This window comes from Venturia canescens, chromosome 1 (assembly GCF_019457755.1).
Source record: "Venturia canescens isolate UGA chromosome 1, ASM1945775v1, whole genome shotgun sequence".
Taxonomy (NCBI): domain Eukaryota; kingdom Metazoa; phylum Arthropoda; class Insecta; order Hymenoptera; family Ichneumonidae; genus Venturia; species Venturia canescens.
Genome location: NC_057421.1, coordinates 20,435,322 through 20,449,937, shown reverse-complemented (window position 1 = coordinate 20,449,937; position 14,616 = coordinate 20,435,322). Strand labels below are relative to the sequence as shown.

General features: G+C 40.5%; 1 protein-coding gene across 1 annotated transcript in view; it reads right to left on the bottom strand.

The window, feature by feature from the left end:
• Positions 1-2,822: 2,822 nt before the first annotated feature.
• The window catches only part of LOC122419509 (SPEG neighbor protein-like), a 41,019-nt gene continuing 29,225 nt past the window's right edge, over positions 2,823-14,616 (bottom strand). Inside the window, exons 3-6 of the mRNA XM_043434135.1 lie at positions 9,474-9,684; positions 8,764-8,891; positions 7,925-8,093; positions 2,823-5,565 (exon numbers count right to left, since the gene is read on the bottom strand). Coding sequence (XP_043290070.1) covers positions 5,459-5,565; positions 7,925-8,093; positions 8,764-8,891; positions 9,474-9,684 — 615 coding nt within the window. The 3' untranslated portion in view covers positions 2,823-5,458. The remainder of the gene's footprint in view (positions 5,566-7,924; positions 8,094-8,763; positions 8,892-9,473; positions 9,685-14,616) is intronic.

Sequence of the window (14,616 nt, the reverse complement as noted above, 5' to 3'; positions counted from 1 at the left end):
TCCAGTAAACTAACCCGCAAGACCTTCAAACTTGGCCCATTCGAGCAGCGCTCGAGTATTTTTCAAGGGTGCATCTAACCAAGTGGTCCGGGGACCATAGTATGCAAAAAAAAATCAAAGTTCTTATCGGACCGCCCACAGATTCTTCAGCGTATCTTATCCTGCTTTATATCCTCTTATCGTTATCGCCCTCTTGCTATTTCTCCGCTTCTCTTTCTTCAGTATCAAGATCATCGGGGCAACGAGGCAACGGAAGCGACCAGCAAGAGCCTTCAGCTTTTAAACTCCAAGTGCATAAGGTTTAGTAAAAACCAGCATAGAAACCTCGAGTAAGATATACGAGGTGGGGCTGCCGCTTAAGTGAAGTTGTCGAGTTTCGTGAAATAGTCTTGACGCGTTGTAAAACCGTCATTTTGCGGAGGTAAAGAGAGCAAGAAAAAGAGTCGTCTTGCTATGAGGATGGGATTAACCTGTTCACCCTGTATATTCCCTCTTATTCTCATTCTCAGACTCCTTTGATAGCCTGAGCAAGCTAAATGCCACGAAATTCTCGGTGGAACTCTTATCTGCCTCTTTTACGACATTCCACTGGAATTCCCTTCTTTGCAAACTTATTACGTCCATAGAACAAGCTTCCCATATCCGCTGCAGGGAAAAAGAAAAACCGAGAATAAACAATAAATAAAACGACACCGAAAAAGCATGGAGAGGCCACATGATCCTACTTCGGGAGATTTTTGCGGTCTCGACGACCAATGTTGTTGAACTTTGACTAGAGATTATCCCGTCCCATGTGTGTTTTTATCCATTGTCGTTACGAACTTTGACCTGCGTATTATACAGGTAGGTTTCAAAAAAAAACTTACATTCAGAAGGGTATGAAAGCTCCTCTTGAACAAATCCTCACAAAAATTAATTTAAAAAACAGTTCAAAACATCGGTACACGTTGCACGGGTACGTACGACCCGTGCGGACAAAAGAAAACTCTAAAAAAAGGTACGAAAATTTTAGAAAACTCGTTCTCGTGACAAAATTGTTTCTATTCCCACCACAAATGATTCACTTACTCAGCTTGAAGTTCTTCGCCGTCAATAATTCACTGCCAAGTGCACGTGTGATATTATTCGTGCAAAAATAATATGGTCGATATGCAAGCATAAGAAGGTTAGTTATCAAGAAGCGAAAGATCGTAATGCACCTTATCGAGTCTATTATCATAGAGCGAAGCCTTGTTTCAGCGGAGACTTGGTACATTTACGACGAGGATTAAAATAACCACGCGTGCTATAGAGTCCTTCCGTGTCCCACCTCGTGCGGTCGTACGAGTGGTAGGGAAGGCCTTTTTCTATCTGCTTTTGCGTGCTGTAACGTTAAAGCTCGCGTTACGTACGCGCCCCTGTCACTAATAAAGACGAAAAACGCGCTTAGATATAATATACATAATGCCCCATGGTGGTCTACGTTATCAAGACTCACGCTCGCCTCGCATAATAACGTACATGAGTATATACAGTGTGTGTATACTCAGATATAACTTGGTTCCCTTATCTCTGACTTCCGTTGTTTCCCCTATAGTAGCAACGGGAAGAAGGATGACGAGAAACTTGAGCGCACGTATATACGAGAGCTTTCGCGAGAAAGCATCACCTTCCTCCTCGCTCTCTCTTCCTCATTTCCTCTGATGCTCCTCACCTCACTCTGACAGTTAAAGGAAACAGGGGAGACCAGGAGAGACCGGAAGAAAAGGGAGTATAATCAAGGTACGAAGATTCTCGTATAGAATGGTGAGTTAAATAAATGACGTGTGTATGATGTATGGGGTATTCTGAGTTATGTTTCTACCCTGGCTTCACCTCGTTTATTTGAGGCTCCAGTAAGTTTAGAGTTTTCGAAGAATAGAAAAGATAAGTAAATTACTATTTTTAGGTTTGAAATGTATTGAAGATTTTGTCAGAAAAAATTGAACTCACGAAACTGGATATGTCAAGGAGGTTCGTTGGTGTCAAAAAATGTCATGTAATCCTGCAATATTTTTCATTGATCAGAGAGGTTTGAGTGCGACGTGGAAGAAATGGAATTTTTATAAGGTCTGAGATGATAAGTTTGAGACTGCCGGATAGATCCCTGGGAAGCCTCAAACTTTTGTAACAACAATGGCCTTGAAAGCCTCAAAACTAGGAAGCCTGAGATTGGTTATTCCAAATGAATAAATAAAGCGCATATGGAACGATTGACCCGTGCGCACGTACGAACATGAATAAGTATACTCGGTACAAAACGCCATGTCCTTGAAAAGTAGAGACTTGACTTGGAGGCTAAAGTTAGTGAAGAGTAAAAATGGGTGGTTGGTGGGTTAATGTCTGGTGGTTGGGAATGAGAAAAGTTAATGTGGAACAAAGCTCGTGAGAAGGCTCAAACTCGATAATAACTTTTCAAGAGGAACGAGGGAATGTCGTCTTTCTATCTCACATATATACATACATAGACGTATGTGTATATATCTACGAATAATATATGTATACGACGTTAATTGTTCCATTCGCACCCTGGAACTATCCTACTTCTCGCTTTTGCATCTCTTCTTCCGTTGCGAAAGTAATGCAAAGTGCTTAATAACTTTGCATAAGCGTTTCATCCTCTCGGGAAATCATATCTCGACGAGAGCCGCTGGAATTTTCATCTTTTTCGCCCTTTTCTACTTATTATCGGATTTTTCGTCGTAATGTAACTTTGATTCTGGTGGTATAAAGCGAGTCGCGCGCGCAGCACAGAGAGGCAATAGCTCTCGAAGTGGGAAAGTAAAAAAGGAACAAAAGTACAATTTCCGGGCGTGATCTGGTTGACAATTTATTCTTTTTCTTGCTTCACCGACATACAGAATGATAAATTCACTCGTGTCCTCTCTCTCTCTCTCTCTCTCTCTTTCAAGAGCACGCCACTCCGCTTCACTCGCTCCCATTCATTCATGCACTCACTCCACACAATGCTGTAATCTCTAGTCTCACAGTTGGTCAAAGGAAAAGCTCGTGGACCCCGTTGAAGCCCGTTAATGACCTGTTTCTTCGCTCTACCTCTCTCGCTGTTCTGTCTCTCCAATTCTTCCAGCACGGTAGAGCATCATATTTAGAGACCATGCGAATACGTACCATTTAGAACGCAGTACTGATGCGTTCGTTAAAAATGCATTTGGTTTCAGCAGAAGGATTAACTCTAAGCAGAGCACTCTCTTCGCTCGACGTTCACCGTACACGATTTTCATGTAATTCCCCAAAAGCAAATATACAGATAGAGATAAACGGAGAGCGTGGTAGAGCGGGAGGGAGGGAGAATGAGAAAAAGTGGGAACTGCGGGAGAGGTGGAAACCCGCTCGACCATTTGAGCGTTTTCGAGGCTGTGGAGGCGAACCCCAGCAGTGAAACAAATAATATATCTTCAATATCATAGAGATAACGAAAAGATACTATTCTGGTGGTTCTACTCGCTAATGGTATATTCAACTCGGTCAACGGGCTAGCATACTTATTCAATTTTCGCTCTCTGTCTCTCTCTCTCTCTCTCTCTCAAGTTTGCCATTATTCCTGAATACCGATTGCACGTCTTCATCCACACCACACACGAAAGCAGGTGGACTCTTAATGCTAGCTTGCCATGTTCACAATTAAGTCCGGTGGTCATCAAGATAACTGCGTAAAAGGAATAAGGGGAAAGGCAAGAACTGTGAAGCACAGTTTTCACGCACACCAATATCTTCTGTGCCTGATTTGCTCGAGATACAATCCTCTTCTGTGTTAAGTAAACGAGTTTATTCGTCGCACTCACGCACCTATCATTAAGCGTTCTTTTCACAAAATCGTCCTTCACAACACACTCGCGTCCGCCCGCTTTATCTTTCATTCCCACACGAAACACTAAATACGAGATTTAACGGTTTCCCTCAACAGTGATTTATCATTTTGGCTTAGTCTCTCAATAACAGTTCTCCTGGCCAGGACAATCAATCCCCGTATATTACGTCGATTGTTGCAAAGACTGCTCGACTTCCCGGATTATTTCATCGAACCGTTCTCCACGAGGAAGTTCAGTATTATCCATTGTGTCCCGACGAATATTCGTTTCAATAAATCGTTTCTTGTGACTCTTGTCAAGCTAACCAGATTGAACTTCCGATAATACGTCACCGCGATCATTTTATCGATTGTAAGTGGCGTCACTCGTTAAAACACAGCACGTTCGATAAGATTCAAAATGCTTAGAAATCATGATTTTCTTAAGATCCGCAATAACAATACACGTAACAAAATTAATTCCAACCCATTCATACGGAAGTTTTTCACGGATTGAGAATGTAAAAAATATTCGATACTAGAGAGATTAAAAGTAATATCGATGCTTCAACGAATTTGTGCGTTGTTACGTTCACGATGTAATTAAAATCACTGTAATTAACGTATCAGTGTACAAAAAAAACGTTTTTGCTTTTTTTTTTTTTTTTTTTTTTCAATTGTTACGACCCAGCATTTCAATTGATCCCGAGTACTCCTACTACGAAAGGTTACTCCCTAAAAACAAAATATGATAAAATATATACATTGCGAGGGATTTCTGAATCGATTTAATCAGAGAACCTGCAGTCTCTGCACTGTACTGACCGTGACAAAGGAGTAGAAGCCGATAGGAATGCTATAGGAAGACTTTGGATAAGTCCTCAAATCAATCCTGTTGAGGGATTGAAATTTCATCATCGTTAGTGTCCCCGGATCCCGTAACTAACTGTATACATATTACATTGTTCGAAAGTCTATATGCATTCATTCACATATATACGCCGATGAAGCATCAATGTTTGTGATTGGATTTGCGTGTCGTTTTCACTGTAGCTGCTTATTCGAATGCTTAATATTCACAGGGTGCACGGAGAAATCGTGTTTCGAAACTCGATGCCCGAGCCTGCTCTTGGATAGTTTACCGTTGTTTCCTACTGGTGTCTATTCTCGTGGTATGAACTATGCCAAGACACTTCGGTTTCACGATGTTTCCCCTCGAGAGGATCTCCCTCGCCCTGAAAGCTCGAGGTGTCATCCATAGCTTCGTCGCCCAAACGCCTCTTCTCACGCTTCTCTGCGCACACTTATCATCATTCTGTCTCTTCACCCCGCGATCTCATCGTCTCACCCACTCTCTCCCTCTCTTTTTCCCTCTCACTGGTAAACTCTTCACTCTTTGGTTGTCTCGATTCACCGTAGCAAAACTGGAATATCAAGGATACTCCAGATTGAGCGAAAGAGCGGAAGAGAGTCGAGAGGCCGGGGGGAAGGCCGTGCGAGGGATCGGAGATTCGGTCGATTCACTTCACGAGTATTCGTGAGTGCAACGAGCGTAGGCCTTTTTCCCGTAGCAACGAAGCGTGAACCATAGAAACCCGCTTCTATCGAGCTACTTGCTTTAATGTTGTCATTTCAGTGACGATGATTCAAAAAAGCTAAAAGACTTGCTAGGAGTATCACGAACGGTGGATTCCCCAGTCTCAGCTGTCCGCCGTGTTGCATTGCAGCCGGGTGCTCGCCTGTTCGAACAGAAAAACAATAAAGAGATATCGCCTTTTGCCGTTACTTTTTGTGCTTCATTTTTTTTCTCATCGTTCGGTTTCTATGTGCACTTTTTTCGTTCAATGTGCATTCAAACGGTTCAATAAAAAATATGGGGGTACGGGAAAAAGTAAGAATGGAAAATACATGAAAAGTATACGCTCGTTGAATTTTCAACGAGAATTTCGACGAGAAGACGTCCGGAGGGCACATTCGATACACGAATGATTTGTAACCTTCACACTGCCTTTTTCGTTTGTGCTACTTTTCATGCATGCACGAAATTCAATGCTCCCGAGTGCCAAGAAAAATATCTATTTTTCTTTCCCTTCGGCGTAATGAATTGTTAAATTTTTATATCCAGGAAAAACCCGCATTATTGCATGCATAGTATTGATTTTTGTGATCTCGCATTTCATAGAAATATTTACTCAACTTTCAAAAAACCGACCGATTCATTTCGAAATGGCTGCGTATGTGCTCCAACCATGCGAGTTTCCAAACATTCCGTTTCCACGAAAAGCAAATATCCCGTATTTCGGAGAGTTTTGATTTTTTCCAAGAAAATTTAAAAACAAATGTAGCTCTACATCCAACAAAGTGATCCTCTCCACTCGTTTCCCGGCAAAATATAAAAGCCCTCGAACATTTAATCCGGAATATCTGGGATATAAACATGTTTTAAAAAAGTTTCAATCAGCTCTCAAGGACTGCTATCGTGAGAGTCGAAATACGAAAAAAAAAAAAAAAAAAAACCAGTGCAATGAAAACGGGAAATATGATGTAATCGAAAGTTGATGGAATAAACCGTGGAATACCAGGGAACTGGAAACATTTCGCATCGTCATAAACTGCCCGATGAGAAAGATTCAACGATTCCTCTCGGGAACTGCAGAAGCACAAAAAATAAAAAAAAAGGAAGATAGGTTTGAAGAAGGTACAGATAACTAAAGAAATCACTTGGTGAGTGTGTGTGAGAGAGAGAGAGAGAGAGAGGGATGGACGTAGAAACAAAAGAATAAATGAGATGAGAAACAAAAGGTTGGCGAGGAAAAGATAGCGACAGATCACCAGGGACTCAGCGAGTTGTGTGCGCGAGAGTAGGAAAGGAGGCAGGAGAACGCCGAAGAGTAACGGTGGTCACAATCTTCGAGATCCAAACGACCATCGCTATTCTTGTTACCATGGAGTAAGAGGAAGGGAAAATAAAATGAACATACGAAAGCATCCTGATTTATTTTATTTTATTTTATTTTTTTCCCCCTTTTTTTTCTTTTTGTATACGTACGTTTGCTTGTATCCTCTCGTGTATATAGGTAAACGCACTTATACGTAGATCCACAGTCGTATACTGATAACAATTCCAAAGCGAACGAGAAACAATCGAAAAATCAATCTGCCAAACTTCGCAATAGCCAGAACAACCTCTTCCCTCTACTGCTCTCCAACGTTTTTCCCGTCGGCGTTTTAATACCGCTTTTTCGAGTGAGAAATCGTAGGATGCAAAATACGACATCGAACTCAACATCGATATTAATCAGGGCAAACAATAAACGGTTGGCTACGTGGCATGGGGCTCGATCGATTGTTGTTCGCTTGGAATCTTCTCGTATTGTGGATCACCATTAATGATAAAATCAGTTTAAACAATAGATCGTTAAGAAGAGGCAAAAATCTAATAACGTCGTGATTTAATTTCGGTATTATCGACGGATTGTTTCCTTTCAAAATTAGCACGATTTGGTTGATGAAAAAATGCAATATTTCGAACTGAAAAATCATAGCTTCGCGCAGTAAATTGTCGAATATTTCTGCCTCGTACGAAAGTTTGAAAAACCCAATTACTTTTCATCGATTATTAGTGAGGCCTCGCTCTCGTAGAGCCACATTGATTATTCTTAGACATTCTGCAAATTTATAAATAACTACAATTCAAATATCCGGAGATGGAATAAAATTGCAAAAATAAAGTTGAAACCTATCGTATCAAAATTCTGCGCTTTCATAATCGTGCTTCCTGCTCCAACGTGATCAAGGGACCCCCATTTTATCGGAAATTTCGAGAGCTTGTAGCTCCTTAATTAAATAATTATCGATATCAGTGAACGATGTAGTCTGAACTCTATGGGCTCGCGGAGGCGCGATCGAAAGCGGAAAAATGTTCACGAGAACGAAACCCGATCGTGATAACCATGCGATATTGCAAATATTCTTTGAACCTTCAAACGGGATGTCGTTCCATCGGAAAATAGTTTTTGAAGTAATAAAAATAGATAAAATAATGCCCCGAGGGAATGAAAAAACGAATGCTTGTAGCCAACGAAAAATATCACTCACCGTTGAGCACGTGGACAAGAACAGTTTTCCAATTGGCATTACTGGGGTGGCACGTGTAACGTCCACTGTCGGCAGGTTGAGCTCGTTGTACGAGGAGATAGGACGTCGTTATTTCACCCTTTTCCGTGATTACCGAGACGCCACCTCTCGGACTGTCATAATTAATCTCCTGCAAGTGATAAATACAATTCCAGCCTGATTTATTACAAGTTACATTACGAGGGTTATTGTCCAAATAACCATTTCGATCCTTGATTTCAATGCGTGCATTTAACGGGAATTCCTATTGATTCGCGAATGCGCTGCTCTCTTCGAAACCCAAGTTATATAACCTTCGTTATAACGATAGCGATGAGGGCTCAAGCCAAAATACGGGCTGTTGCGATTAACAACAACCACGCCGAGAAATCGATTGTCGCAAATGAACGAGCATTCGAGCAATACATTTGAAGGTATGAAGCTTTCTACGGTAGTACGACGACAGAATGAGGGCATTACGATAGCAGTTTTACTCTCATCGCTCGTCTAAAACGCGTTGAATTTGCTGCACATTTTTCTTACGAAGATTAAACCGGTTATCGAACAATCGGAATAGTCTAATTTGGAAAATTCTTTATTTCACATTCGACCAAACATCGTTCAAAGTTTTTCTGAAAAGCATTCTGTTGTCTGAAAAAATTAAACGAGCTCCCGAAAATTCATTCGAAAGATCATGAAAAATCGGGATTGCATTCCCGAAAGTTGAAGCTACGAAATTTGACTATTTGACCCAGAATGTCTCGTAATATCAAATGCACAGGTCGAGGGTGGAGGAGAGAGACCAATCTACTGTCACTCACCTCCTCATTATGTGTCCAATAAATGGCCGGCGGTGGCTCCGGACTGTGATGCACAACGCACGTCAGATTCATCGTGCTACCCCTGTTTATGTACATTTCCGGACCTCCGACTACCGTCGTCACGGGCTCTGCTCGACCATAAAACACACGAGGGTAGACAGAGAGAGAGAGAGAGAGAGAGAGAGAGAGAGAGAGAGAGAGAGAGTAAACCATCCCGGTGGGTAGTTGGCCACATTCGGCATCATGTATATCGTTAACGTATAGAATAATTCATCGTTTAATATGTAAACGTACAAGACTCATTAGACTTACGAGAGAAATAATGACATTCGGTAAGCGCGCGCGTTAAATCAGGAATGTTCGATTATCGTGAACGCTAATTTTTTTCCCCCTACTATTGGGTATTACCCTTAACACGATGTTCACAATGAGATTCGGAAGAATCGATCACACAATGATTGTCCGGAGAACATAAAAGATTTCTAATCTCGTCAATTAATCGCTAAAAAAAAATCAAACGAATGTACCGAAGGATTTATAATAGCTTTAACTTTTGGATTAATTACACCCATAAAATGATTCGAGCGTCAATTAAAAATGAGCTGGGTCATTGGAAACGTTTAATGGAAAATGACGCTTCTGGGCTGATTACTTTTTACAAAAAATGAGCAGAGAATTTAATTAATGATAGTATTTGTAAAAAAACGAACCGACGACTGATAGATGCATCGAATGTCCAATTGGTGGGGTAGTCGAGACCTGACACTCGTAAGTTCCCGAGTCTCGTCGCTGTGAGAACTTGACCTGCAATGTCCAGTCCTCGGTTCTTGGATAATGCGACGATACGAATCTTCCATCCGACGTATACGTGTCGGTTCCGACTGTGAGAAGGTGAATATCTCTGTGCCTGACCCAGGACACCTGGGGAAATAAACGTAACGTCAGACACACATTTAATCCTTGTCTTTTTCCTGGGTCATTCGCAGCACAGCGTACGTATCGAAAGGTTACTAAAACTTCTTTGAGTTCATTCCTCCCCCGTCGATCGAATACAAAGGCGCGTCTCAAACTTTGCAAAAGTACAAAAACTCAATGGGATTATTCGAAATGATCGCGTGGAAAGCGAAAGGGATACGTAACAAAAGAACAAATTTCCTTGAGACCATTTCTTTTTGCACATAAATTGAATTAATCGAATCACGAAAACTTGTTCGTTTCATCTCACTCGGACTTTCACAGAAAAAGCATTCACTCAATCGTATGTATTAGACACATCGTTTCTTCCGATGAAAGAACGAGAGGAAGTAGAGCGAAAGAGCACCCGTAGAAACGAATCCTCTTTTTCATTCTTCTCTTAAAGAACAAAGTTCTCATTCGTTTCGAAAAAAGCTTGATACAAGTTGCGCATGCTTTTTTTTTTTTTGTTTTTTTTTTTCTTCGTCTTTCTTTTCGCTCGAGCAACTTTCGTATTCCTCGAGAAATTCATTCGACCCGACTCTAATTACGTAGGTAATATTCTCGTTCGAATCGTGGCTGTTTCTACTTCACGGTGTGCTCCACTTAATTTTAGCGATCTTGGAAACGTCAGAATTAAGTATACGATAGAAAAAGCTCGGCTTTACTTTTTCGTGTTATTGCCAAATGAAGTTGGTACAACTGCGAACTTGCATCGCTTAAATTAACCTCACCATATCGTTACATCCACCGGGGAGAAGATTCTCTCGCCTGACCACACACCGACCGTTACTACTGAAATATATCCGAGCGAAGCTCTATCTGAACCCTGTCAGGCCAAATTAAACTGCCACGAAGTTTCATTTCTCCGTTTGTGTATACTGACGATCATAAATATTTGACTAAAATATAAACAGTTGCGCTTCGTTACTCACGCGGTGTACTCACTTTGAATTTTCCGACGTATTTATGACGGCACTCTCGTAGAACGAAAAATATATACGGCAGAAATGCATTCGTTCAAGGCCCCTCTACACGCGCTATGAGTAAAAACTCTGCTCTTAACGACCAAAAAAGCGGTGACGATAAGTTGCTGGAAGCGTCGTATAATTTTCTACGGACCTGCACTAAACGTAGGCTTTCGCAACGATCTAATCAACACTTGAATGAAAACTTCTGTGGTCAATATTGAAATTCACGGTTCTTTTGACGCCTGTCACGAAGTGTTAGTACATTTATTTTTTTTTCTACGCAGATAAAAAAAGTGTAACGTTCGCTTCATCAACTGGTACCTCCAAGATCCTCGTTTTTTACTTCTCGCTTAAAGCTATCAACGAGTGTTTTCGTAACTGCAAATTCTATGTTCTCACACACGCGTACTCGTAAAATAAAATGAAAGCTCTAGGAGTTTAGAGATCGTTCATTTTCCGAGAGGCACTTTGCTGAAATTATTTTGCTCTCCCCGAGGCATTATTAGTTCGTATCCATGTAAAACTCCATTTTATATGGCACGCAGGAGGTACCGAACGAATGTTCTTATTTATTTTGCAACCGGTAATTCCCGTTAATGAGAACACGCAAAAAAGTACGCTATGCACGCTCGATCGGACGTTCGAGCGTTGTGCAGCTTCGTCAATGATAAAATTGAGCTTCCGATACATCGAGATGTTGTGTGAGTGTCGGTGTCGCAGTTGGTACGTGTATCCGAAGAGATTTAACCGAAGCGACAATCGAAAGTTTTAGAGCTTCATTGTGCGCATACGTACACACTGTTTTCCAATTGCGGAAATATCCACCGCATTTTCCATCGTTTTTCCCTCGGATTCGCCTCAACAGTTTCATTACCAGCGCTTTACGATTAAATTCCTCGTTCATTATAAAGCATGGCTTTGAAGTTTTCGTACCACGCGGCCCCAAGTATTGAGGAAAAGTAATTGAGCGGTGAAAATTGAGGAGTTTTACAAGTGTATGAAAGAAAAAATTTAATCACTGAGCAGCTCGCAGAAATTTATGAAAAAAAGAGTTATATTCACCTCGAGCTCTAACGGACTTTCAACGTTTACCTAAACCTTTTCAACCTCTACTGCCCTGATTCTCGTTATAATTTTATGTATTTTTTCACACAAGTCCCATTTTTTATTGCAGTATTGCCAATTACTTTTCTATTTTTCTTACGCTCTCAAGTCAATTACATTGCACAAAGGAGTCAATTCATCCCTCACACTTGCTTTCCAACAAGTTACAATGGACGCGAGGAAATATATTTATTGATCGATCAAATTTGTGTAACTTTCGACCGGAGGGTCGGAAAACATGTTACACAGAAACATCATGGCAAGCTTTGAATCTGTAATGAAATCTGCCCATCGAGAACATGCATACGTTCCGTTACGGTGAGACTCGGAAAGCAGACGCGACTCCGGATATTTATTGCAAATAAATCAATTTTGCTTTATGGAAATTTGTTTGAACAATTTTTTTATTCAAATTCCGTGGTGTATGAACCGGTATTATTCTCCTTTATCGTCTATAAAAGAGAGTGATTGACTTGTAATCTGTTTCCGCGGATGCAAATCCGATGAATGAACGACGGAAATAACGTTTTACAACATGGAAAATCAGAGGACTGCCAAGGATTTGCAAAATAATGACGTACTCTGTTTCTTGTACGCTGTTTTCATGCAAAAGTTTTTTCGAGCCACGAAATTTGCATTTGGCTACAGCGAAAATATTTAAAACTTCAAAAAGTAAAAAAGGCACGCCAAGTATTAAAAGGTCGCGACCGTAGTTTTAAATGATTTTCTATTTTTGCATTGTCAATAAAAAAATATGAAAAAATTATTATTTATGAAAAAATATGAGATCTATTATAACACATACAGTGAATGAATTACGTTTCTTGTAGGAATTCAGAATTTTGGAAATAAAAAAAAAAATGAGATAATACTTGGCGTCGAGCCGCTACCGCGTCTCTTGATCTACGCTTCCTACGAGTAACCCGTAGGAAGCAGACACAGGTACTGCATCTACAAACTTTAAGGTTGTTGCTAAATCTTTTTAGAGGTCGGGGGTAAACGACGAAGCTCCTGTGCTAATACATTTAGTGACGTCAGCAATGCCACCCTCCAGACTGAATCCAACGAATGATTACTATTCATTCGGATGAACAATACCAAAATATTCAAGTGTGCGAATGATAATATTAATTATTATCCAGAAATACGTTTATTTTAATCACTTAAGGTTGATAGAAAATTCATTCTCGGTACTGAAAATTGACTTGAAATAAAGACAAAGTTTCGCAACGTTGCGTAGTTTCTTCGTACTCAGCTGTTGGGCTGGATGTAGTGAGCTCTGTGCCTCTGTGTACGTGTTACTTGTTTCGTCCGGCGATTTTGGAGGTTATTCTGTCAACTACTGTCTGTCAAGGAATTGCTCCCGTTGGTATCGTAGTTGCAACGTTGCCGCATTTCTACGCCGCAGTCTCAGTTAACCCGATAAGATCGTGATGCAGTCATATATTTTCGGTGATTTATCGTCGTTTAAGTGAGTAAACTATCTGTTTTTTTTCAGTAAAATCATTCTATATATCGTCCTGACCCGAACTCAAATGAGTTTCTCAAATGAATTTCCCTCATTGATGAGAGTGATATAAGCAAAAAAGTGTGAAGGTAACGACTTCGTCCCGCTCAACCGATGCAATGAAATGACATTTTCACGCAACTTCGACTTTTAATTTGTCCAAAATTAGTTCGGTAAGCTCAGTTCTCCTTGAAACAGTACATTCACGAGATATTCGTCAACAAATAGAAACATTTTTATAGGCATCTATTCACCTGAAAAATTTTAAGCCACAACCTTAAAAAAATCGTATAAAATCTGTTGAACTAACGTCATGCAGCAACTTAAATGCTTTTTAACAGACAAACGCCTTTTCAGCAGCAGTCGAGTACTGAAATTGATCCTTAAAAATCTGTCTGCCAATATGCACTGCCAATTTTACTAGGGAAGAAGGATTCCTGGAGGGCTCAAGATGTTGCAATCAATAATGCCAAAGCCCGCTATTTCCATGTAAGACAGAAATTCTGCACATGCGTAATGGACAATTTGATGTCCGTCCATTGAGATAAGCGTATTAATGGTATGCGACGTGCTCCATCCTTGTCCAATTCTTCGATGCGAGGATCACAGGAGCAATTTCTCGTCAGTGCGATGCTCGAGTTCACACCCATCTTGTACCGGGTAGTACATTGACTTGTTCGAGCACTGGCCATGTCGACTTGAGTTTGTCGTACTGACGCTGTCAACTACCGAGCTGTACCTCAAGTTCAAGCACCCGGTAAACTCGTGTATTCACCCGAAGAAGACAAACATGCATATGCATGTGCGCGACTTATTTGAGTAGTTAAGCGCAAAGGCAATCAGGTCAAACGCTCCTTCAAGCCGTTGAACGTATTATACAAACGTATGGAGCATTTAACGTCACTCTTCCCATACCGAACTCTGGTTGCCTTCGATTGGTGGAAGTTTCCCATGCCATTTTCTAGACAAGCGGTGCTACTGAAGACTCAGCAATTTTGAGAATTTTCTATCTAAAATTGGAGGGATTCAATGTCAGCTTTGGCATTAATTGGACGACGCGTTATGGTCATTCAAATTTTTTGTCGAAATTCAAAATATTGAATTTCTTTGAAATACTTTGTACATTCACTGAATCATTTTCGAATGAAAAATTGGAATAACGAATGGTACTTATTTCCTGTTTTAAAAATATTATTTTGTTCACCACCAGGAAGAGAAAAATTGAAGTCTAATCGAATTAGCAATAAAAGAAAGAATTGGCCTTATAAAAAGTCTGACACTTAATTCAATTATCGTTATTTCTGCTATAAAAAAAAC